The sequence below is a fragment of the Monodon monoceros genome, unplaced genomic scaffold, assembly GCF_005190385.1.
Source record: "Monodon monoceros isolate NGI ecotype Baffin Bay Population unplaced genomic scaffold, NGI_Narwhal_1 Super_Scaffold_6, whole genome shotgun sequence".
In the NCBI taxonomy this organism is placed as follows: Eukaryota; Metazoa; Chordata; class Mammalia; order Artiodactyla; family Monodontidae; genus Monodon; species Monodon monoceros.
Window position 1 is genome coordinate 92,504,159 of NW_021703783.1, and position 22,194 is coordinate 92,526,352.

At 43.2% G+C, this 22,194-nt stretch overlaps 1 protein-coding gene across 10 annotated transcripts in view; it reads left to right on the forward strand.

Annotated features, from left to right (window-relative positions):
- The window catches only part of TNRC6B (trinucleotide repeat containing adaptor 6B), a 259,183-nt gene extending 236,989 nt beyond the window's left edge, over positions 1-22,194 (forward strand). For 8 of the 10 annotated variants that reach the window (XM_029206296.1, XM_029206301.1, XM_029206305.1 and 5 more), the window contains 7 exons: positions 229-405; positions 1,682-1,828; positions 2,079-2,174; positions 4,934-5,158; positions 5,596-5,666; positions 8,835-8,974; positions 9,920-10,892. In XM_029206296.1, the coding sequence (XP_029062129.1) occupies positions 229-405; positions 1,682-1,828; positions 2,079-2,174; positions 4,934-5,158; positions 5,596-5,666; positions 8,835-8,974; positions 9,920-10,307 (1,244 nt within the window). In that variant the 3' untranslated portion in view covers positions 10,308-10,892. Of the gene's footprint in view, positions 1-228; positions 406-1,681; positions 1,829-2,078; positions 2,175-4,933; positions 5,159-5,595; positions 5,667-8,834; positions 8,975-9,919; positions 10,893-18,485 lie in introns of those variants that run through there. The other 2 variants (XM_029206297.1, XM_029206306.1) reach the window with 1 other exon arrangement.

The window sequence follows — 22,194 nt, forward strand, 5'->3', positions numbered from 1 at the left end:
AATGAGAACGGTGCTGTGTGCATAAGTGCAGACTGAGAGGCTAGAAAGGTGAGATGAGTTGTCATGGTCACCCTGCTTCCTAATTATGAGTGGCTTTCAAGTGTGACCTCCAATTCCAGGACTCTTTTTACTGCATACTGTGTTTGAGTTCCTCTAAATGAAAGCGCAACAAGTTCTGTTCATAGGAGTCCTTTCTGGTGTGAATTAGTTACCTCTCTCTTTTCTCAGGCGCTATAGTGGCCCCTGGTAAGACCCGAGGAGGGTCACCATACAACCAGTTTGATATCATCCCGGGTGACACACTGGGTGGCCATACGGGTCCTGCTGGTGATAGCTGGTTACCTGCCAAATCTCCACCAACAAATAAAATCGGAAGTAAATCCAGCAATGCCAGTTGGCCTCCAGGTATTGTACAGGAAATGTTTTTTCTGGGATATCATTTTTTTTATAATTGTTAATTTCAGGTTCTGAACAGATTGCTTCTGACACTCACAGGCATTCACTTTGATTTTTTTCATTCAGTAATTATTGTCTGATAAAAGCAGGGAAGAATTTGCTGTGGGAAGATAGCAAATTTTCATTAGAGGGGGTCTCTGCTCTGTAGAGTTCAGTCAGGAACATAGGTGTGAGCACTGATCACCTACAAGGCAAGTTACTGTGTGGTAAATACTGCACAGGCACAGATAGGCCAGAGGAAGTCCGTGGAGTGCAGCCTGGGAGTAAAATAAGGTGACCTTGGAGCCGGGACTTGGCATTCATCCATGCAAAGGATGCCTTGAAACGTGGGTTCTTCTGAAATGTCCACTGAATTGATTAGTTTATTCACTGAGCAAGTATTTACTCAGGTTCTAGGTTTGCAGTAGTGAGTGCTGTGAGACTGTTTGCTATTTGTTTTCTCTTTTTATTCTGATACAAGTAATCTATTTTCATTGTAGAAAAAACTTTTAATTTATGAAAGCAAAATTAAAAACAAGAAGTTTGGTATATGTCCTTCTAAACCTCTTTTTCTATACAGGTATATTTGAGCTATGAATATGTATAGTTTCTAGTATAATGCATATTCATATGTACTACATACTGTTCTTCCTCATCATGATTAGGAAAGTAAAAGTTTAATATAGCTTTAAATATGATTTAAATTAACCGATAAAAAATTGTAAACACTTAAATATTTTCTAGGCTTTCTCATGATAAGCCAAATTATTCCTGTGGTTGTCCCTGGACATTCCCCTCAGTAGTGGTCAGATGTGTTTTCTTTTGTGCATCTGAGCCAATTTCCAGTGAGATAAGTGGGAGAAATATCTCCTCTCCAACTCAGATTTTCTCCCAGTTTTTGTCCTAGATGCCTCACAGTTGTCATGAGACCATACTACTGTATCCTGCCTCCCTGCCCTCAGGCCTGAATTTCCCTGGGAGCAGGGCCTGGGGCCAGACCTTGAAGGTCTGTGACATCAAGTTCCCAAGCAGAGAAAGAAGGTCGACATGTCGTGATAGCACAGGAGTGCTGCTGGCAAAGTATATGTCAGGCCAACTTTTTTTTTTTTTTTTATGATGAAAATCTGAGCTAAAATAGATTCAGAATTTAGACTTTTCACAGATCTATTTCTTGTATCAAAAAATAACTTTACCACGTTTTGAACAACTTCCTACCTCTATCCAATATTTGTTCTCCTTACCTCAGAATTCCAACCAGGAGTGCCATGGAAAGGTATCCAAAACATTGACCCTGAATCTGACCCCTATGTCACCCCAGGAAGTGTGCTGGGGGGTACAGCCACATCTCCCATTGTAGATACTGACCACCAACTTCTGCGGGATAACACCACAGGTAAATAAGTGAAACACCCCTCGTGTTTATTCAGCACCCAGTATTTTCATGTTTGGCAGGCTGTGGCTTCATTTGTACTTGCTGGTATCTCACCAGAAAACATAGGAATATGTAGCTTTTCACATTTAGTTTTTAGATATAGTTTGTCCTTCCTCTTATTTAAGGTTAAATAAAATACTTCAAGATTTCACTAGTTATGCTGACATTTATCTGCACTGTTTTCATTTCGTTCTTCATTCGTCATCCAAAGGGTCTAATTCTTCCCTCAACACCTCGCTGCCTTCACCTGGTGCCTGGCCCTACAGTGCCTCTGACAACTCCTTCAGCAACGTTCATAGCACTTCAGGTACGCGTGTGACCCATTTCTGCCCCTTCGCTAGCGCTTTCCTGTCTGGCTGCCTTCTACAAAGGAAATTGGCGTTTATTTCTTAAGGAATAAATACTTCTATAGCAGTTGACTAGCTTAGGTCAGTGTGGATGGAGACACACCTCTTGTATTGGCCACGTCCTTGGGGAACTTGCAGTCAGTCTCAACAGAGGCAGGGTGAGACAAATACAGCTTTAGGACCAAGACAGATGGTGACATAATTACAGGGAGCTATGGGTGTTGAGAGGGCAGAGGTTATATCCTGATGACACAAGTGCTTTTCTTTTAACCAGTCTGCCAAGAAAATCAGGGGCCGTGGGAAGAACCAGTTAAGTCCAGGTTGTTATTCCTAAGGCAGCCAATTAGAGCTTGCTTTTCTCCAAAAATTCTTCCACTTACAGACAAAGGCTAAGGGCAGATGGCCAAGGGGAAAAAAAGAGGACCTTGGTTAATTCTACCAACAACATTTGTTGAGTTCCGTGTGTGTGTGTGTGTGTGTGTGTGTGTGTGTGTGTGTGTGTAAGACAATAGGGAATGGAAAACTTAATGGTTATAACAGAGCCTTTGAAGCCACTTACTTAGCACAACGCCTTATAGATTGGTAGACCAATCATTAGTAATTGGCACCTTGGTCTTGCAAAAGTTGGACCTTAAAGCCATTAAAGTCATTAAGGCTTCTGACGTTTATCCAGGCGAATGCAAATAAAACAAATCCTTAGCTACCTACTAAGGCTCTGCGGGTTAATGTACTTACGGATTGTCTTCTTTTTCTTTCCACCTCTGTCGTATCAGCAGTGCAACAGTAACCTCTCAGGACCAGGCAACATGCTAAGCCTTCAGCGTGAATTCTTATCTTACCTTCACCAAAGTCTGTGGGGGAGGTCCCGCTATTACCCCCATTTTGTAGATAAAGAAACTGAGATTCAGACAGCTGATAGAATTTGCCTCAGGTCCGAGTGAGTGTATAAAGGAGCCAACTCCATATTCCGTGTTTCTAAACACCACCCTACATGATGCTTTTATAGGACTTCTACCTTTTTTTTTAAAACTTTTTGTGTGTGTGTGTGTGGCTACACTGCGTGGCATGTGGGATCTTAGTTCCCCGACCAGGGATTGACCCATGCCCCCTGCAGTGGAAGTGCACAGTCTTAACCACTGGACTGCCAGGGAAGTCCCCTAGGGCTTCTACCTTTACGTAAAAACTCATTTTCACCTCTTTTATTCCTTTAACTGTCCATGCCTCTGTTTTAACTATTTTATCTTTCATTTACAAGCGGTCACCTGAGAGATGACTCAAGCATCACCCTTGTTTAAAACTAAATGTATACATTTCCAACCCTCACCCTCACAAATTTTCTTTCTTTCTTTCTTTATTTTTGGCTGTGTTGGGTCTTAGTTGCTGCATGCGGGCTTTCTAGTTGCAGTGAGCGGGGGTTTCTCATTGTCATGGCTTCTCTTGTTGTGGGGCACGGGCTCTAGGTGTGCAGGCTCAGTAGTTGTGGCACACAGGCTCAGCTGCTCCGTGGCATGTGGGATCTTCCCGGGGCAGGGCTCGAACCCGTGTCCCCTGCATTGGCAGGCAGATTCTTAACCACTGCGCCACCAGGGAAGCCCTGTGCCCTGTCTTTCTTTCTTAACTAACTCTCTTTCTTAGTGGTGCTGCTGCACATCACTTAGTCGCAGCATCTCAGTCTTCCCTCTCGCCTCTTCCTCACTCTTTCCTGTCTCCCTCACTTGCTGGATCCAGCCGGTGATGACGTCTCCCAAGTGGTTTCTTCTCTCTCAGATCCATTTCTTCTCTTCCATTCTCTTTGCTGTCATCCACGTTTTGGCCCTAGTTTAAACACTACCTGCTAAATCTACTGCTAAAACTCCTGATAGCATCTGAACCTGCCCCCAGCAGACCTTTGTGGCCTCCTTTCCCTCTCTGCTACTGTGAAGTGTTGTTCGGCCAAAACTGGGGAGAAACATATTTGGTACAAAGAGAGTTTAAGTTGAAGCTCAGTTTCTATTTTCCTGTCTTGCTGAGCTGTCCATTTATATCAGTCCTTCAAGACTTGTCTTGGCAAAGTCGTTGCTGACAGCCCAGCATTGTCATTCTCCTCCATGTATTGAACATATATGATGTTGCCTGGGTTACCAGTTCTGTTGTTCATCTTTTCTGTTTTCCCGTCTGAACTTGAAGTTCTTGGGAACAACTGTTTATATTATCCATAGCACTGATTTAGCACCTTAAAAGCAGAGTAAGCCCTTGGTGAATATTTGTTGATTATATTTTTAAAATCTGTTTGAATGTTATCTAGTATTCTGGATCAAGAAAAGTTTAATTTTTAATGTACTTTCCATTCAGTCAGTAAGTATTTATAGAATAAATACATTAGCTCTGCCTGGGTTCACATTCTACTATATCTAAGTATAAGTAAGACTAATGACTTTAAGAATACTTTCCTTGAATTTATCTTCCTTTTCAGGTTGTGTTTAGCTAAGAAAGCAGTAAAGAATTAGTTATCTTATTAACTCTTTAGCTCATGTGTTAATTTGTCAATTCAGAGTAGGAGTCATTGAAAATTTATATTTGATAAGCTCAGAGAACAAAATTATTTTGCGCCTCTTAAATTGTGCCCTTAATATTTTTAGAATTTAAGCACGTATGTATTCGTGTGTGCGTGTGTATGTGTATTTGTTAACAAAAGTGACCTGTCTAACCTAATTTCCTCCTTAATTTTCTCTTCTTATAGCAAAGTTCCCTGATTACAAATCGACATGGTCCCCAGATCCCATAGGACACAACCCCACTCATCTCTCCAACAAGATGTGGAAAAACCATATTTCCTCAAGGAACACTACACCGCTGCCCCGCCCGCCTCCCGGTCTGACCAACCCCAAACCATCATCTCCCTGGAGCAGCACAGCACCCCGCTCAGTCAGGGGGTGGGGGACACAGGACTCACGGCTTGCCTCTGGTGAGAAGGATCTGCCTAAAGGAGCATCATTGTTCCAACCCGAGGGGCTTATGTTCACACAAATGTTGAAGACACGATGAACTCAGAGGAAATCACGGTTGTCGGGTAGAGGAAAAAGTATCTCTTGAGTGGAGAATTGAAGTCAGCATAAGGCAGAGGGACCCAAGAACTCCCGAGGTACTGACGGAGTAAAGATGAGAACCCTGGGAGGACAACGTTGTCTTGCGAATAAGGCGCAAGAGCGCATAGGATCAAGGTCTAGGAGAAGAGAACTGGCTATTCAGTGACAGGATGAAGGAGGTCAGAGTGAGGCAGAAGGAGAAGATGACTTATAAGAGGAGAGAGGAACCATGTGGGCTGTTTGAAAATGTGTCTCACGCGTGGCTATCTTAATTTTTTGATCGTTCTTCCTGATCTTTTTTTCTGGTTGCTTCCAGCCTCCACCTGGAGTGATGGTGGTTCAGTTCGTCCTAGTTACTGGCTGGTTCTTCACAATCTCACTCCACAGGTAACCACGCTTTCTTGGGATTTTCTGGATGGAACTTGATTGTATTAAGAGAGGGAAAGTCCGAGGTGTGTGGGGCTAGCAGAGAGGAGAGCTTGTTTATTTCCTGGTCACCACAGAGAGGTCCCGCCTGCAGGGGTGAGTCTCCCCAGCTAAGGCCCGAAGCCTACTTCTGAAGCTGGGGGGATGCTGGACACTCAGCTTCACGCCTGCCTTCATGGTGATGTTAACACGTGTAGTTTATAAATAGGGAGCATGGGGTGGTGTTATCTGGTGAATTCTGTTTAGCAGAGATAACTTGCTGTGTGGATCTGCCTGTCAGAATCTGGAACCAAGCAAAAAAGTTACCTGTTTTTGTGTTACTCATTCAACGAGACTTGTGGCTCACTGGTAACCATTTTTATGCTTCATTCATACACAATTAACCATCCATCTCTGCAGTAGAAGGAATGTGTGGAGTTCGTGGCTTAAACGCCGTATGTGTGAATTTAATTTTCATTTCCTGTCTGTTCTCCTCTTCTCTGTAGATGGCATTACTGATTTGCTCTCATCAGAACGTGCTCTCTGGGTGGTTGTTACAGTGGTGGGGTTTCATTTACACCAAACCTCCCTCCCTTCTGCTTGAGTTGCCTGATAACTGGCATATTTGCAGCAGCATACATGGAGCAGTCAAATGAGGTTAAATGGACCCATGGAAACTGAGCCCAGGGCCTTCATGTGGACTTGACAGCGCAACCTTTACCAACACCTTGTTAAAAAGGAATCAATTATACCTCCCTCCCTTTGACACAGAGATTAAATTGTCTGGCATTTAATTCATAAGTGGAGTCATGCACACTTTACTAAGCCAGCATTTTCCAGAGTGTTCCCATGGGATATTAATAGGTCTCTGGCCTAATATGTTTGTAATACATACTTGATTAAACAAAATGAAGCAGGTGCCTTCATTATGAGGCTTCTTAGACCCTTTACTGTGCTTTAACATGTATTATGATCCTCTGTGGGGAAATACAGATTCTCCTAAATTTATTTGTCCAGTGAACCTATTTGTGGGGAGTAAATCTGGGGCTCATACTTCAAGGTTCATGTTGAGATGGACAGCTTTCTAAATACAGTTAACATGAGGAACTATCTGGAACGGCTCTTAATCTCCATATCTAATCAACTCAGCTGAAAGCCCTGGGTTATTTATTTAGCGAAGAGTTGACTGACGTATGGACATTTTATATAACCATCCTCAAAACATGCCTCATTATTTCTAAGTTGTCACAGTGCTGTGGGTGTAATATGGTTAGGATGAGAGAAGCAGTGTTAAAAGGAGCCTGTATTATCATATGAAAAATAGTAAAGGTACAAACTACTATGGATAAGATAAATAAGCTACAAGGCTATATTGTACAACACAGGGAATATGGCCAATGTTTTATAACTATAAGTGGAGTATAATCTATAAAAATGTTATACACTTGAAACTAATGTAATTTTGTAAATCAACTATACCTCAATTAAATTTTTTCAATTTAAAAATAAATAAAATGAAAAAATAGTGATTACATTTGTATATGTATATAAATGAATATAGGCGGGCTTCCCTGGTGGTGCAGTGGTTAAGAATCCGCCTGCCAATGCAGGGAACATGGGTTCGATCCCTGGTCCGGGAAGATCCCACATGCCACGGAGCAACTAAGCCCATGCGCCACAACTACGGTGCCTGTGCTCTAGAGCCCACGAGCCACAACTACTGAGCCCGCGTGCCACACATACGGAAGCCCGCACACCTAGAGCCCGTGCTCCGCAACAAGAGAAGCCACCACAATGAGAAGCCCACGCACCACAACGAAGAGTAGCCCCCGCTCGCCTCAACTAGAGAAAGCCCACGTGCAGCAACGAAGACCCAACACAGCCATAAATAAATAAATTTATTTTTTTAAAAAAATGAATATAGGGATTGGCTGTGTTTGTGTTAGAAAGAATTGATTCATTTTAAAAATCAAAACGACCTAATAGACATCTCACTAATCTCAGTTGTAGCTTAAAAGGAGGTTATAAGGCCACATTTTTGGGGGACCTGGATAAATTTACTTGTCATCACCTACAATTTATTTATAGGGCATCTATCCCAGGAAAGTCACTTGTGGTATATACTGACATGCTTACATAGTCAATTTTCATTTATAAAACAATGCTAAGAGCTTTTGTCCCATCATTTTCTGTAAAGAATTACGGTGAAACTGTCGGGTTTTATCCTGTAGGGTTTCCATGGTAAAACCACAGAATGTTGCCACTGCTGCCGCCAGTAGCACAACTTTTTAAGGCTATTCCAGTAGTAATCTGTTTCCCTTCCCAAAAAATGAACTGAAATGTTGCACTGAGCAGCTTCAATAAACCTAGTAAAGATCTTGATACAACTAAATCAGAGTGAGTAAAGAGATTTGTTCTCTAAGTCGTAGGTGAGGAAGGGCAATTGTCCCTAATCACTGAACACCCTAATGCTGAGAGTCTGACTAGGGTGAGCAGCTATAAAAAAACCATTGGTCACGTTGTCTGAGGGCAGCAGAAGGCACAAAGAAGTAGGTAGACGTAGAGTCTCTCCTTGAGATGGCGAGAGTAGGAGTAAGGAGACATCAGAATCGCCTGAGCTGGGTCAGCCGTCAGCATTCTGAATCGTCAGGTGGTCAGCAGTGCCTTTCTTGTTTGTGTCTTTTCTCTGTAGCTTTTTGTGAGATTGGAAGAATGTTACATTAGTAATCATGCTCAGAACTTTGCATGTTCTCTTACGTTCTTATTTGGTTACCGTCTTATTTCTGCTTTTTAAGGCTCTACTAATCAGTGTAGGTTTACTTGTTTACCTCTTAAGGAAAATAGACCACAGGTTGAATCATATGCTTTTGTTTTGAGCTGTATTTATACAAATTTTTTATCTGCAAAATGGCCACATTAGATCTGAGCCCAGTGCTTTGAATATCTTAAGATTTGTCTTGAAGACCTCTGTATTCAGTGCAGTCTTTCCCTGCCTTGAGTTCTTCATTTGTCTCTCCTAGACTTATTTAGTACTAATGCTGTTATTTACGAACTGGAAGTCCTTCTCATTCTCAAATATAAGAAAGGTCACTTGACTTCCTTTCCCACCCCATCACCAGTTTTTATCTCATGACTGTCATTACTCTTTAGATTGATGGGTCAACCTTGAGAACCATCTGCATGCAGCATGGCCCACTGCTGACATTCCATCTGAACCTAACCCAGGGCACCGCCCTGATCCGATACAGCACCAAACAGGAGGCGGCCAAGGCCCAAACTGCACTGCACATGTGAGTACCCAGCCTACGCTCACTGAGACAAACATGCATGAAGAGGCACATGTGAGTATTTGGGCACCTGCTTAATTAAACAGAGATGCACGAGAACATGCACACAAACGGCATCCTGACATGAGCAACTGCTTGAGTACCGAGGTGGCTGATCTCTTCTAATTACGTAAGCATGGATTGTCCTGTTTGTATCCGATAAGCAGAATTCCAAAAGTAACAGATTTGTGAAGCAGTGAGTAAATTTTTAGTACCGTGAAACAAACCCAGTATTGATGAAATGTGAGACGCTGGAAGTGCTGTCTCTTTTCATAGTAGGGTCTATAGCTGCTTGCTTTGGCCTCTCTGTGGGTGATGATGAATATTGTGGTCTTAGTGGTAGCAGGGGTTCTGCCTGAAGTAAGTGGGGCTGGATCAGACTCTGGCCATCCTCTTCCTCGCCACTGTCAAGGTGGTGAACAGAAGGAGCTGACTCCCCGTGGCTGCAGATGCCATGACAGAAAGGTACACACGGAACAAGCAAGTGATGGGGAGGTCAGGCAGTGAGCCCGGCCCTGAGACGAAGCAGCACTTTAGGTGCCTGGAGCTGGGTCACCTTGATGCTTGGGGCTGTGATCTTTTACCCCCAAAGGGAAAAAAAAAAAGAGACGACATTTTACTTGACATACAAATTCCATGTCCCAAGGGATATTGATGTATAATATTCTCCAGTAGTCTTTGGATATCTGGAGATTGAGTGATACGTTGTTCTCAATCAGTACTTCTCAGTCACCTCTTGGTTAAAATGCAGGTTCCAATCCTGTGATTCTGAAAAGCGTCCAGGGGAGGTGGAAGCTGCTAGTCAAAGGACCACACTTTTGAGTAGTGAGGACTCAAAATACGCAGTCCCTATGCGTGCTTTTAGGAGTTTCCTCAAATGCATAGCTCTCTCCCTCCCCTTTTTTCCAGGTGTGTGTTGGGAAACACTACCATCCTGGCTGAGTTTGCCACTGATGATGAAGTTAGCCGCTTTCTGGCACAAGCTCAGCCCCCTACCCCTGCGGCAACCCCGAGTGCACCCGCAGCGGGTTGGCAGTCCCTGGAGACCGGCCAGACCCAGTCAGATCCCGTCGGACCTGCTCTGAATCTTTTCGGTGGGTCCACAGGGCTCGGGCAATGGAGCAGCAGTGCTGGTGGCAGCAGCGGGGCCGATCTTGCTGGCGCTTCATTGTGGGGACCCCCAAACTATTCTTCTAGCTTGTGGGGAGTCCCGACCGTGGAAGACCCCCATAGGATGGGCAGCCCTGCTCCTTTACTACCTGGTGACCTTCTGGGAGGAGGGTCGGATTCAATCTGAACTTAGAACTTTCAACTCTGACCTCGTGACCTTTTTTGGAACAGCAGCAGCACTAACTTGACCTTTTCGTTTTTTTTTTCAACTTGCAATAAATACATTTTTAAAAGGAAAAAAGAAAACGGAGAGAGAAAAAAAGGTGGGTCATTGACAGACTGTCTGAGCACATAGTTGCCTCCCTTATAACTTCAGTTTTTTCGTTTGGAATATGAATCCAAAAAGAGAACATATCACTCTTGAAATACTTGAATCATGAACGCCAACCTAGAAAGACAATGTGAAGCAAGTACACATACCATTTAAATTTAAACACAAAAAAATTAAAAAAATTAGTTTCTAGTTTTTCACTTTTTTCATGTTATATGGAAGTTGTTGCTAAGAAACATATATACTGAAAAAAAAATAGCTTTTTAACTTTGTTTGCACTGGGTGTGTTTCCGTCCTTAGGTCTACCATGTTTGGGAGGGAGGGGAATTCAAAAGAATTGTTGGGGTGGGGGGAGGGAAGACTTGACGGAGCCTCACTTTAAAAACAAAAACACAAAAAACCTAAAAAAAAAAACAAAAAGAAAGAAAAAAAAGAAAAAAATTGTGATTGGCTGGTTGATAAATACCAGTGTGTTCTGGCACATGTAACTGCCCAGGCATGCTCGTTCTGGTATGTGTGTGCACGTGTGTTCATGTGCATTCGCGTGCATCCTTCTCTCTGTCTCTGTGTGTGTGTGTGTGCGTGCGCGCGCGCACGCCTGTGTCCTCCTCCTCTCCCCATCCTGATTTCTCAGAAAGCTGCATTGCTGACAGTCCGCAGGCTGGCTGGCCGGCCATCTGCTTTTTATTTTTATTTTTATTTTTTTTAACTATGAGAACACAGGAGCACGAGCACCTCGGGGAGCCACTGCTACTGAAGCCACCCCGTTGGGCTGTATTGAGATGAACAGAGTGCTTTTTAATGAGGAAAGCAGGGAGCTCCTTTACATTTGCAAAGTAGCCTGAGCGTGAGTTTTCTGTCTCTTTTCTTTTGACCTAGCAGTAGAGTGGAACACTGCCAAGTCCCCAAAACTAGGAAAGCAGGAGGTACCTCTTGGAGCAACTGTGTGTTTATTTATTTCTGTTTTTTGAAGTAAGTGGCTACTAGTAGGCACATCTGAATATCTGTTAAATTTCATGCTGGCCTTTTCATTAGTCTGAATGGGAACAGACAGTAAGGTAGCTTTTAATGATGTGATGTCTCAAAAGCAGAAAAACTGTGTTCCCCCTTTCTTGTGTAATCAGGTATGAGAAATTGGTCAGAAAGTCAGGTAATGCTGAATTTAAAATTTATATTGTTTCTCTTTAACATTTTACGAAAACAGAAAAGAAAATAAGTTGTGAGCAGCCTCCTGCAAGCATCCGCAGCTCCTCCCTCTCTGCCCCCTTCTTGCTGAGCGTTACCTGTGCCAGGCCGTGGCGTGTTACAGCACCAGGCCATCACTGACAGAAACGTTTACTTAACGAATGTTCTTAAACCAGTGTGTACTTCAAGCGTTTCCTTTTGTTTCTCTGTGTTGTGTATTTCCTGTGTATGTGGTTTTGCTTAGGCAGGTATAACTTAGCAAAGACTTAAGTATTGCACCTTTTTTTTGGTTTTGACCTCTTTTTTTTTTCCTTGTAATGTTGCTTTTTTTATTTCGGTATTTAAAGACTTTTTTTTTTTTAAGCACCAATGTAGTAGTACTCTGGGCCGAATAGGGGGCAACTTTTAATCCACAGTTATCACCAACATGTATGTACTTATGTTGGAATCAAAATGTATCAAACTGCTTTTTGTGAAGAGTTACAGCAGACCTGAAGGGTACCCCTTTATACAAAACAGATGGCTGGCGGGGCGGGGGTGGGGGGTGGGGGGGACGTGTGCCGGTAACGTGGTAGCACTTGTGTGGACATCCCAGTCTGCATTATACTGTTTTAACATAAAGTGCCGACATTCTGTACCAGCAAATACCTGCCCATTCCAACCCTTGGTGGGAGCAGACCTCTACTGTCCTCCGTAACTTGCTGCTAGTGAGGACAAGGGAGTTTTTCTTTCTTTAGCATCTTCAGTGAAGGATACAACAATGCCTAATAATGTATTTGACTTTTAGCTTGTGTCTGTGGGTGGGTGGGTGGCTGTGTATAGGAAAAGGCAAAAACCAATTATTTGCATTTAAGTGGTTTTGTGAGACAAAGAATGGGAATTCTGTAGTCCTCTCAGTTTACTCTATTGATTATAAACCTAGCCTCAAAAGAGATTGACGTGCGTAATTCAAGTGAGTGCTTGCTCATGCAAGTCTTTATGAACCCTTTGTGGGTAGGTGGTCAAACTTGAGTTTCTAGCGTTGGTTTGGTCCCATCGGATGCCTTTAGAAAACTAACTGTGCCCTCCGGTTTTCATCACCACCATGCCCCTTCCACTTCTGCCCATGCACAAAATGTCTCCTTGGAGCCCCACCGACTGCTCTCTGCCTGGGGGCGCAAAACCCTGGCATGTGTGATGGCCTCCAGGTGAAGAGCAGCTGTGTTCACACATCTACAGAAGGCTGAATCTGAGTGTCCCTGGGCCGGGAGCATGTCCTGAGGCTCACGCGAGCCAGTGGTGACTGTCCACTGCCGCTTTTGGTTCCCTGGCATGTCCTCCCCACCCTCCTCTTTTCCTGCCTGTTGATTCCTTGACCTGCACTATGGGTTAGTTGAGTTCCTTAACGATACTACGGTGAAAGCCGGGTGCTAGAGCCCCTCTTGTTTACAAGACATAATGAGGGATTTGAAATATGTAAAAATAAACATGAGAAGCTAAAATGTTCTTCCATCATAAGCTTAAAGGGAAAAAAACTGAAAACTTAAAAAAAGACCAAAAAGTGCATATATATATACATATAAATATATATTTTAGATGAAGACTAACTCTGGGAGCATTTAACAGTGTTTTTTGTTTTTGTTTTTAACATTTATTTTCCTGCTTTAAAATTTGCAAGCATTCTCAGGAATTCTAGGGTAGGAAGCCAGATTTTGGAAGATGGTTTATTTAACCATATCTTATCCTAGATAGACGGCTGTTTCTTTCCTGTTAATAAACTTTTACAAGTTCCTGAAACTTCAGAAAGTTTAAACAATTTTTACTTAAAATGTAAAAAGAAAAGTCTCCAAACGTTATTGTCATACTGGGGATCACACATTTTAAAACACGTAGAAAGAAATATTTTTTAAAAATTATCAATTTAGCAGCAACAGGTAAATTCACGAGCTTAAAAGATATGGGAGAAGGATTAAGCTTTATAAGAGCTCTAGCATGGATTCATTGGAAATTGTGCATAATTTAGTGGGAGAGTGTTTGGTGTGTATAAATGGGAATGCCATCACTTTATTCCTTTCCGTTTAAGACTGAACATTTAACTCTCCCCTTGGAACTTCTGGTTTTCTTTAAAGGAACCTTTCACCCTGTCTCCCCAACCACAGCAACAAAAGAAAGGATCAAAGAAAGAAACAACAGCTTAAAAAAAAAAGTAACTCTAATCTGTAAAGTAGTATGGTTGGATTGCTGAGAATCTATGTAAAGAGTTAGGAAATATAGGTTAATAATTTTTGGAACAAATTTTAAATGTAGGCATTACTAGAGGAAAAGTATCTATGGACTGTTCTATTAATGAAGAATGTCCGTCTTACCTCCGTTTGTTAAGGGAGGAGGAGAAAGTAGAAGAATCTAATAAGGAACAAGTGGTTTTACTTTTTTAGCTCCCAGCTACCGTTGTGCTCATTTTAATTGCTGTTTTGAAGATCTGCTGCTTAATTATCCCCATCCCCCAGCAGGAGATGTGGAGTATTTCCTTTCAGTTTTTGGTGATGTCGAATTCTCTATTTGTATTCCCTCCTGGGCCAGGGGTTAGAATTCCCAAGCATGACCACAGCTTCTTTTAAACACCTAAGCTTCCCAGTGGGAAAGAAACTCCTGCTCGACAGGTAAAGGGAGTGGGTGGGGTTGCTGCCTGCAGTTTCTCTGAAACCGCTTTAGTGCCTTCGTACATACACCCACACATCCTAAGCAGGAGGAACTCGTGCGTATGTGCATGTGGTCCCGTCGCTCCAGACAGTAAGACGCTCACCCGTTACAGAAATTGGAGTGGTTCTGGACAGGCCCCAAAGGCAGTGGGCTAAATTTAAAGTCATTAAAGAAACAGAAATCAAGGAAGTATGCTTTTATGTCTTGATAATGTGGGATACCAAGATCCTTCCTCGTGCTGTCACCCTTTGTTACTGTGTATCAGCTTCTCCAGTGACAACTGCAGTGACTTGGAAAGGCTCTTTGTGTCGGGCCTTTAGAAAGGGGTTCCTGTTTTTCTGCTCTTCTCCTTTGTCTCCTCCCTTTCCCATCAACTCCCTTTTTCTTGACCAGTTGCTGGAAGCTTTGCTTTTTTGGTTGTCAGTGACCTAAGAACAGGATATAGTGAGTATGTAATGGAGGAGGAAAACTTTTCTTTCCATGGTATTCCTTGGCAAGAGCCATGTCTGCTGAGAGGTTAGATGGCTTCAGTACACTTAGAAAATGTGGTGGAAGCATCTTTTCTTCCACTGCATTCTGGCATGGGTACAGGGGCTTGCTGGTGACCTCTCATTACATGGATTTACTTCATGAACATTTTGATCATGTAAACTTGAGCTTTCCAATTTTTACCAGTTTCCTGTTTTTTTTTTAAACACTTGATTACTAGTGGCCAGAGATATCCCACTCTCAAACATGAACTTGGTTTCTGTCTACCATATGAGTAGCCAAAAGGAAAGAAGCACTAGAAGGGGAAGGGAAGTCTTCCATCAGACCGGAGACCTCTCCTGGCAATTAAGATCCAGTGCCATGACCTGATTTTAGGTGTTTAAAAAAAAAGTACAGATCTCCTAGACACTGTGACGAAATGGATGGTCCATGTGGCATCTCTGATCCCCCAAGTCCCCAGCCCTTGATATTTTTCATTTACAACATTCACGGAAGTTAACTTAGCAGTGCCGCAAGTTAAGGTTCCAAAGCACATCCTTTCATCAGTGTCCCCCAGTAAATCAACATTACGCCTTGATTGCCATGCAGTCCGTTTTATTTATAGCAACTTGATTTTCTATTACTGTGGCTCCTGTTCTAAGAACTTTCCCACCTCTTCTGACGTGAATGTAGCAGAAGTTAGCAGTTGGTTCTTCCAGGTTCCTGTGGGTTGCATGTCATGTGTAAGATATGCAGAAAGAAAGAAAAGAAAAAAAAATTACTGTCGAAGAATTTGGAAGACCTGTTATTAATATAGCTAGCAGCAACTAAAATTTCACAGGCTATTAACTAGTTGCAAGTATTCACTCTCACTTTCACCACTTTTTGCGGGGGAGGGGGGCAGTTTTTGTAAGATTAACAGCCAGATTCCATATCGACCTCAGATGCTGCGTACTTTTTAGTTTTATTTTTTCTATTCTGCCATCTCGACTGCTAAACAGAATGAAGATGTCTGTGAGCTGAGCAGAATGCTTAGGCCAAGCCTGTTCTCTGCTGTGTAAACAGGATGTTTGCAGCAGACTTGGCTGTAGTAGCCATCTCTAAGATTAGGGAACAATTGAGTCTTTATGTTGAAAAAGTCCCCTTCTTCCCCCATCCTCAGAGTTCAGATTCAGCATACAACACTCTAGGTTATTGTTTTGAGTTTGGGTTTTTTTCTTTTACTTATCTATAAGGTCTTTAGGAGTAGAGATACATTTTTAGCTGGTTAAAAAAAAGAAATCAAACCTGTTCTTCTCCAGTGTTTTCGCCAGGTTTTGTCACACTTCACGTCTATGCATTAACTACACTTCTTAGTGTTACTACAAAGAGAAATCTCACTGTTTTCCCTCCCGTGAGTGTACAACTAAGGCTGCGTGCGACAGTGCAGATGAAAGTAGTCCGGCCCATGTGTGTAACCTCAGCAGTTAATCAGAAAACGGAGTGCCCTTCCCCTCAGCTGCAGAACTGCACCACAGCCTCTCTGCTTTCTTATCCAGAAGTACAGGGCGTCCAAGCAGTCTAGAAACAGGCAGGTGTATAAAATGTTATCAAGGACATCATCAGTCTATTTCTCTATTTCCAGATTTAGTGCACACCCTGTGATAAGGCCTGTAGGTTTATGGCCAGTGCCAAAGGTGTGTGTATTTTCAGAGATGGTCCCCATTGGTCAATGATGGCGTTGTTTTCTTGACCTGAAATTTGACAAAGGAGGTACTGGCATCACATTCTTCATTTGAAATAATTACCAACTTCAAGAATCTATGAACATAGTAATAACATAATTAAAATTGAGCAATGACCCTGCCTGCTTCAGCAGAGGAAAGAGGCCACAGACATGCACAGGATGGTGAAGGGAACACCGGTCAGGAAACAGGGCTACACCCCGCCGGCTGGGCATCCACGCCATCCTCATGTTTACGGTCACTCCCCTCTGGACTAATTACCAAGTATTCAAACATTTGAGTGGGTTTTTTTGTTTGTTTATTTTTTGAGTGGTTTTCAAACTGTCAGTCTGTTACAATAACCTCCAACCATCACCAAAATAAAATAGCAAAAGTGATAGAAACTGCCAGTGTTTGCCTCACAGAATTTAAATAATTTCCTCTTCAGTTAGCCGCACACCTGAATTTGTTTTTAACGACAACTGTGCACACCGGGAAAAGTGGTACTGCCCTGAGCAAAAGGTCTCTGCAAAATTCAGCTGTTGGTTCTTCATTGTGACAAACGCTTGTTTTGTTCATGGGAGGAGAAAGGTCAGAAAGAGGCAAGAAGTGTTCTGTTTTAAATTGAAAAGAAATAGTGTTTCCCTAAAGCACTTTGTGCCTCAGTTTCACTTTCAAAATATAAATCACTGTTTTGAAAGTAAATTCCCAATTGGAATTGATCCATTTTGAGCCAATATTAATTAGCTGGGATTGTTTTTCTCAAAAAGTGAAAGTCCTCTTTGCTGCTGCTGGTGAGCAGCAGAAGAGAAACTGGAGTAGCTTCCGATGTTGTGGGGCGAAGTGCTTTCCTTCCTTTCTGGTCCCCCACTTCCCTGGACCTCTTACTGCATCTGGCGGTCCTTCTCCTTGGGGTCCTGAAAGGCGTGCACAGTCCTCGGAGGGCTGGGTTGTGAGAGGTGAGGGGATGCCAGGAGCCACTTCGCTGCAGGACCAACCTGACAGCAGAGCTTTATGGAGAGGAAGAGAGTATATCCTGCGTGTGTTGGCCAAAAATGAAAAAGGGGACTGTTTATACAAAACAGAGCAAAAACCTTTGGAACCCTTAAAGAAGTTACATACCTTTTAAAGGTAGTAGAGTTTTTCACCAAGTGATACATTCAGCATGACACTTCTTGCCAGACGTTTCGGGATAAGTTAAAATATATGTGTTTAAAACACCATCCCACCCCACCCCTTTTTAATTTTGTCCAAGGAATTACTTACTTAAGTGTAGTATTTCTGAATGTGCCTTTGTGAGTTCAGAGACCGTCTGTTTTAGGAAGAACCTACCCGTTGGGATAAAACAGAAAGACGGTCAGCTTGGTCTTTAGGGAAGTCGGCATTTCTCCGGACCGACCCCGGGGCGTTTTAATTGCACAGTGTAGAGTCGTGGGGGAGAGGTTCCGGGACTTGGGAGAGGGGATGACGAGGTGATGATGCACAGATGACAGAGACCAGGTTAGTCCAAGAGTGCAGGTTGAACTTAATCTCTCTGCATTGCCTAGTCTTCTTCGTGTTTATGTGTGTGCGTGTGTGGCTGTGGCTGTGGCTGTGGCTGTTTTAGTCTTTGTTTTCCCGTAAGCACTGGAGAATTGAAATATGGTGATGCTTGTGACACACTCGTGCACGTCGAGAAGGCTTTTCTCCCTCCTGCCTCACGCACGGCAGGCAGCGCGTTGCCACCCTTTGAGTCTGTGTCCTGAGAAGGCAATTCTTTTCCCAAATGGAAGTCACATAACGTTGCTGTTTGTGCAAACAGGGTATCACACACGAGGAAAAGGCTTTTGAGAGGATAAGATTGACGTGTTTGTGAAAGAAAAGAGAAAAATCTGCAATCATATTTTATTTCTTCAGAACTATTATAGTTAAACATAGAAATCTGCAGTGTCTCTTCCTTTGTTTCACGTTTGTTTTAAACAATTCCACCTCTTCTCCCCACTCCCTCTCTTTTCTAAAGAGAAATCAAGTGAATGCTAAGGGCCATTTCCATAATTCCTCAGAACTCCCCAAAGAGGAAAACAATCCCTCCGCAAGATTCCTTCAGCTTCATTCAGGAAGACACAGGGAGGAGAGATGCTGCAGCTTCCGGGGCTTCACTCTCATTCCTCTCTAATGGCCTTGAAATGTATTATTATGCAAATGTGAATTTTGATACTGAATTTAAGAAGAGGTTGTTGGATTTTTCTTTTTTCAAAAAAAAAAAAAGGTCCCATATGTGGTCATCATTGCTTCTTTACTTTGTAACGTGTGAATTGTAACTATGCATTCTGCAAAGGGGGGGGGGTGGGAGGAGAGGGCAGAAAGGGGAAGGAAGTAGCTTTGTATCCTTGTTCTACAGTTTCTGTGTCCATGGTATCCCCTCAAGCTGGCAGGGAAGGGGAGTGAGAGTAAGAAGCGGTAAGGTCGGCCCAGTGAGGTAGAAAGAGACCTGTGAGTCCGGCCTGGCACTTCCTGGGGGGCCTGCAGTCCCTACCAACCAGTGTGGTACGGGATGTCCATCCTAGCCGTGCAGTGTCAGCCTGGTACAACAGGAGGGCCCGGAAGGCCCCCGTGTTATCCGGAAAAAAGTGCTCACCCTGTCCTGAACTCAGAACCCTTTCCAGCTCAGGAAACCTTGCCTCACTCGTGCTGACCTTAATCTTTATGTCATTTCAAAAAAAAACTCCTCCTCCTCGCTCCGTTTTAATTTTTCTTTCTCAGTCATTTTTAAGTGAATTTAATTGTAAGGAAACTTTCTTGCTCTACGGGGAAGAGGGCTGTTGCTTGACAGGCAAACAGGGCAGCTCTCCCCTATCCACTACCCCTCCACCATATGTGACCTCTCTGCTTCCCTTGCAGTTACTAAGCTGTGTGTAGCTAGTGAGCAGCGAGGTGTTTGACACGGGAAAGCCCACAGCCTCCTATTTGTCCTGACAGCATCCCTCTGTTGATCCTTCCTGCAGTCAGTCGTGGCCCTTGCATTGCTCTGGTCTAGGCATTACTGGCAACACACAGTATCGGAAGCAAGAGACCGCCGTGCCTGGAGCCAGTGTTTCCCTGCAGCAGTTTTGCTGTTGATGTTCACAGTACTGTAACTAGTAACAGACTTGATCACAGTCTCCTCGTGCCCCTGCAAGCCTGCACAGGCACGATCTCATCAGGGTTCCAATCTGTTAGATTGCCTTTAGACAAAAAAGAAAACAAAAAAATAAAATTCTGACGTTTCAGCTGTCTAACACAAAACAATACCTCGAGGTACATTTCCCCTGCAGTGTAGACCCTTAACTCCCCTCCTTTTCTGACATCGGTGGGTTATCCTTGGAAAAATATGAACGTGTAGATAGCAGGATAACTTTTACAATTTTTCTTTGCTGTGAAAGTAACCCTAAAATATGATGTTTTCCACTTCTTTTTTAAAAGCCATCAGAAGTTTCAGATCTTATTCTTTCATGTTTAAGAAGAGAAAGCAGAACAGGTTAGGGGAGTGGACTTGCATTTGTGGGGTGATGTTCTTTCCATTGCCTCCCATACACAGTGACGACAGACCAGTGTTAAACCCTGCTCTGAATAGATGCCATCTATTCTAGCTCTAGTTCCAGGGTAGGGAGTGTCTGGATTTCTCTCTTCCAGAAGATCCATCCCCTCCAGGGACTCCAGAATGTTTTCTCCTGAGACCTTGAGTTCTCAACCTTTCTTGGTTCAAACACACACACACACACACTTTGAGTAACTGAGTAGCATTCTGTAGATCATAAAGAGAATCAGTCCCTGGCATTTCAATTTTGTGCTGTAGAATTCATAGCCGTGTCGCTTTGCGATGCTCTGGAAATGAATTGATTTCTTACTTAGAAGGAGACTCAGCTGAGACGTGCAGGCAACCTCCCTGAAAGGCCCACGCACCCTCAGGTGTCCCTCCCTCCACAAGGCTTGAAGCTGACTTTAGGTAGAGGTAAATAAGTTTAACGAGTGCTGCTTGTAGGGATCTGTCAGCTACTGCTCTCCTAGATTTGGCCGCTCATGAGGCAGGACCAGAATAGATCGTTTTGAATAGCTTCTTCGCAAACCCCCTAGCTCCCCCCATCTTAAAGATAAACCCTGTATCTGTCAGGAAGCCCTTTTTAGGTTGGGCTCGCTGATCTTTGTCTACTGACGACTTCCTTTGAGGGAAGAAGCTTGATGATAAATGCACGCATATCCACCACCCACCTTCTGATCTGGGCGCTGTCGACCTGCGAATTTTATTTCTGTTGTTTGTGTGGAAGCCCCTTTTCTATCAGTCTCCTTCCTCTGGTCCCTCCTGAGTTTTTCCTGCCCTTCTGTCCCTCTGCGACGCTCCCAAAGGGCTCTGCTGATCTCTGCACTTCTGTCCTGGGACACTCCCCCCCACCACCCTTTGCACACACCAGTGACCAAAGTGTGTCCAGTGATCTCACAGAAGACCTAAAAAATGGTGCATGCACCATGAATGTGCTCACAGAGACACGTACACAAGATTCTGCACCCTTGGCCTTAACCTCAGTGTGACTTAAGGTGCAGGAACATTTTTAACAGGTTTTAAAGAAACAAAAAAACCCTTCCCAGAGGAAAAAAAATAAGCAGATTCAACGGCTCAACCATGCCCACTCCTAACGCTCCACTATTTGCTTATGACTTACTCTGTGCCCACCCCACCCCTCCCTGTTTCGAGTAACCAAAAACAGATAACAGAAGCAACCCGAGGAGAGGTTTCTGGACTATTTTCTCTTTCTCCATTTAGATGGAGATATATATGCTGCTTTGGGTTCCATAATCCTAGGGGCTATGTTTACATAGTAAAATACATCCTACCAAATCAGGAAACTGAATATGGGAATCTCTGCAATGAGAGGTCACTGACGGTGAACAAGAGAAGTGAGGGCCCTGGGGGATGGCGCAGAGGAGAGACGGAGCAGTGCCACCTGACGGCCTGGGACGTGTGGCTCCTCCCTTCGCTTCTCTCCTTGCCCCCTTTCACAGAAGGTGCAGAGAAGGGCATCAGAAAGAGGCTGGATCTTTCAAAGGCAGCTTTCCAACTTTGCACACAAACAGGTAACAGGAAGGTACAGCAAAAATCCTCTCATCTGAAACACTGTCCGCAGAAACAAAACCTGTAAACATGACTGAATAGCTGCACAATTTTGATGCTCTCTGCAAGTTACCTAGAAGTGTTTTGTTTTTCTTATACTTGAAATAGCTTTTACAATGTTATTTTGGTGGCTTTCTTTTCTCTCTGCTGGTGGGCCATAGAGAAAGTGGATGACGGGATTTAAGGAAGTTTGAGGGGAGAAAAGGGAGGCTATGGCATTGTCTTTTTTTTTTTTTCTCTTAAACATAGAGGTTTAATCAAACTCCCATATGTTGAAATTGCTCCTCATATGACTGGTTTTACATGGACACAGAAACTAGGCACTTTAGAGGTGCACTTGCATGGCAGGCTGGGCCCCCCTTTTCTATATTTTATTTTACTTTTTTAGTATAGTGGTACTTAAAATCACTGGTTCACTTAAAAAACAAACAATAAAATGTTAAACTCTACTAATGTACAAATAAGCTGAAAAGTTGCATTTTATGTGTATTTTTTGCCATAGCAGGTACTGTATTTCTCATGCTGGATTTCAAAAAAAAAAGTCAAAAACAAAAAAAACTAAAGGGTGGTCTTTTATTGGATT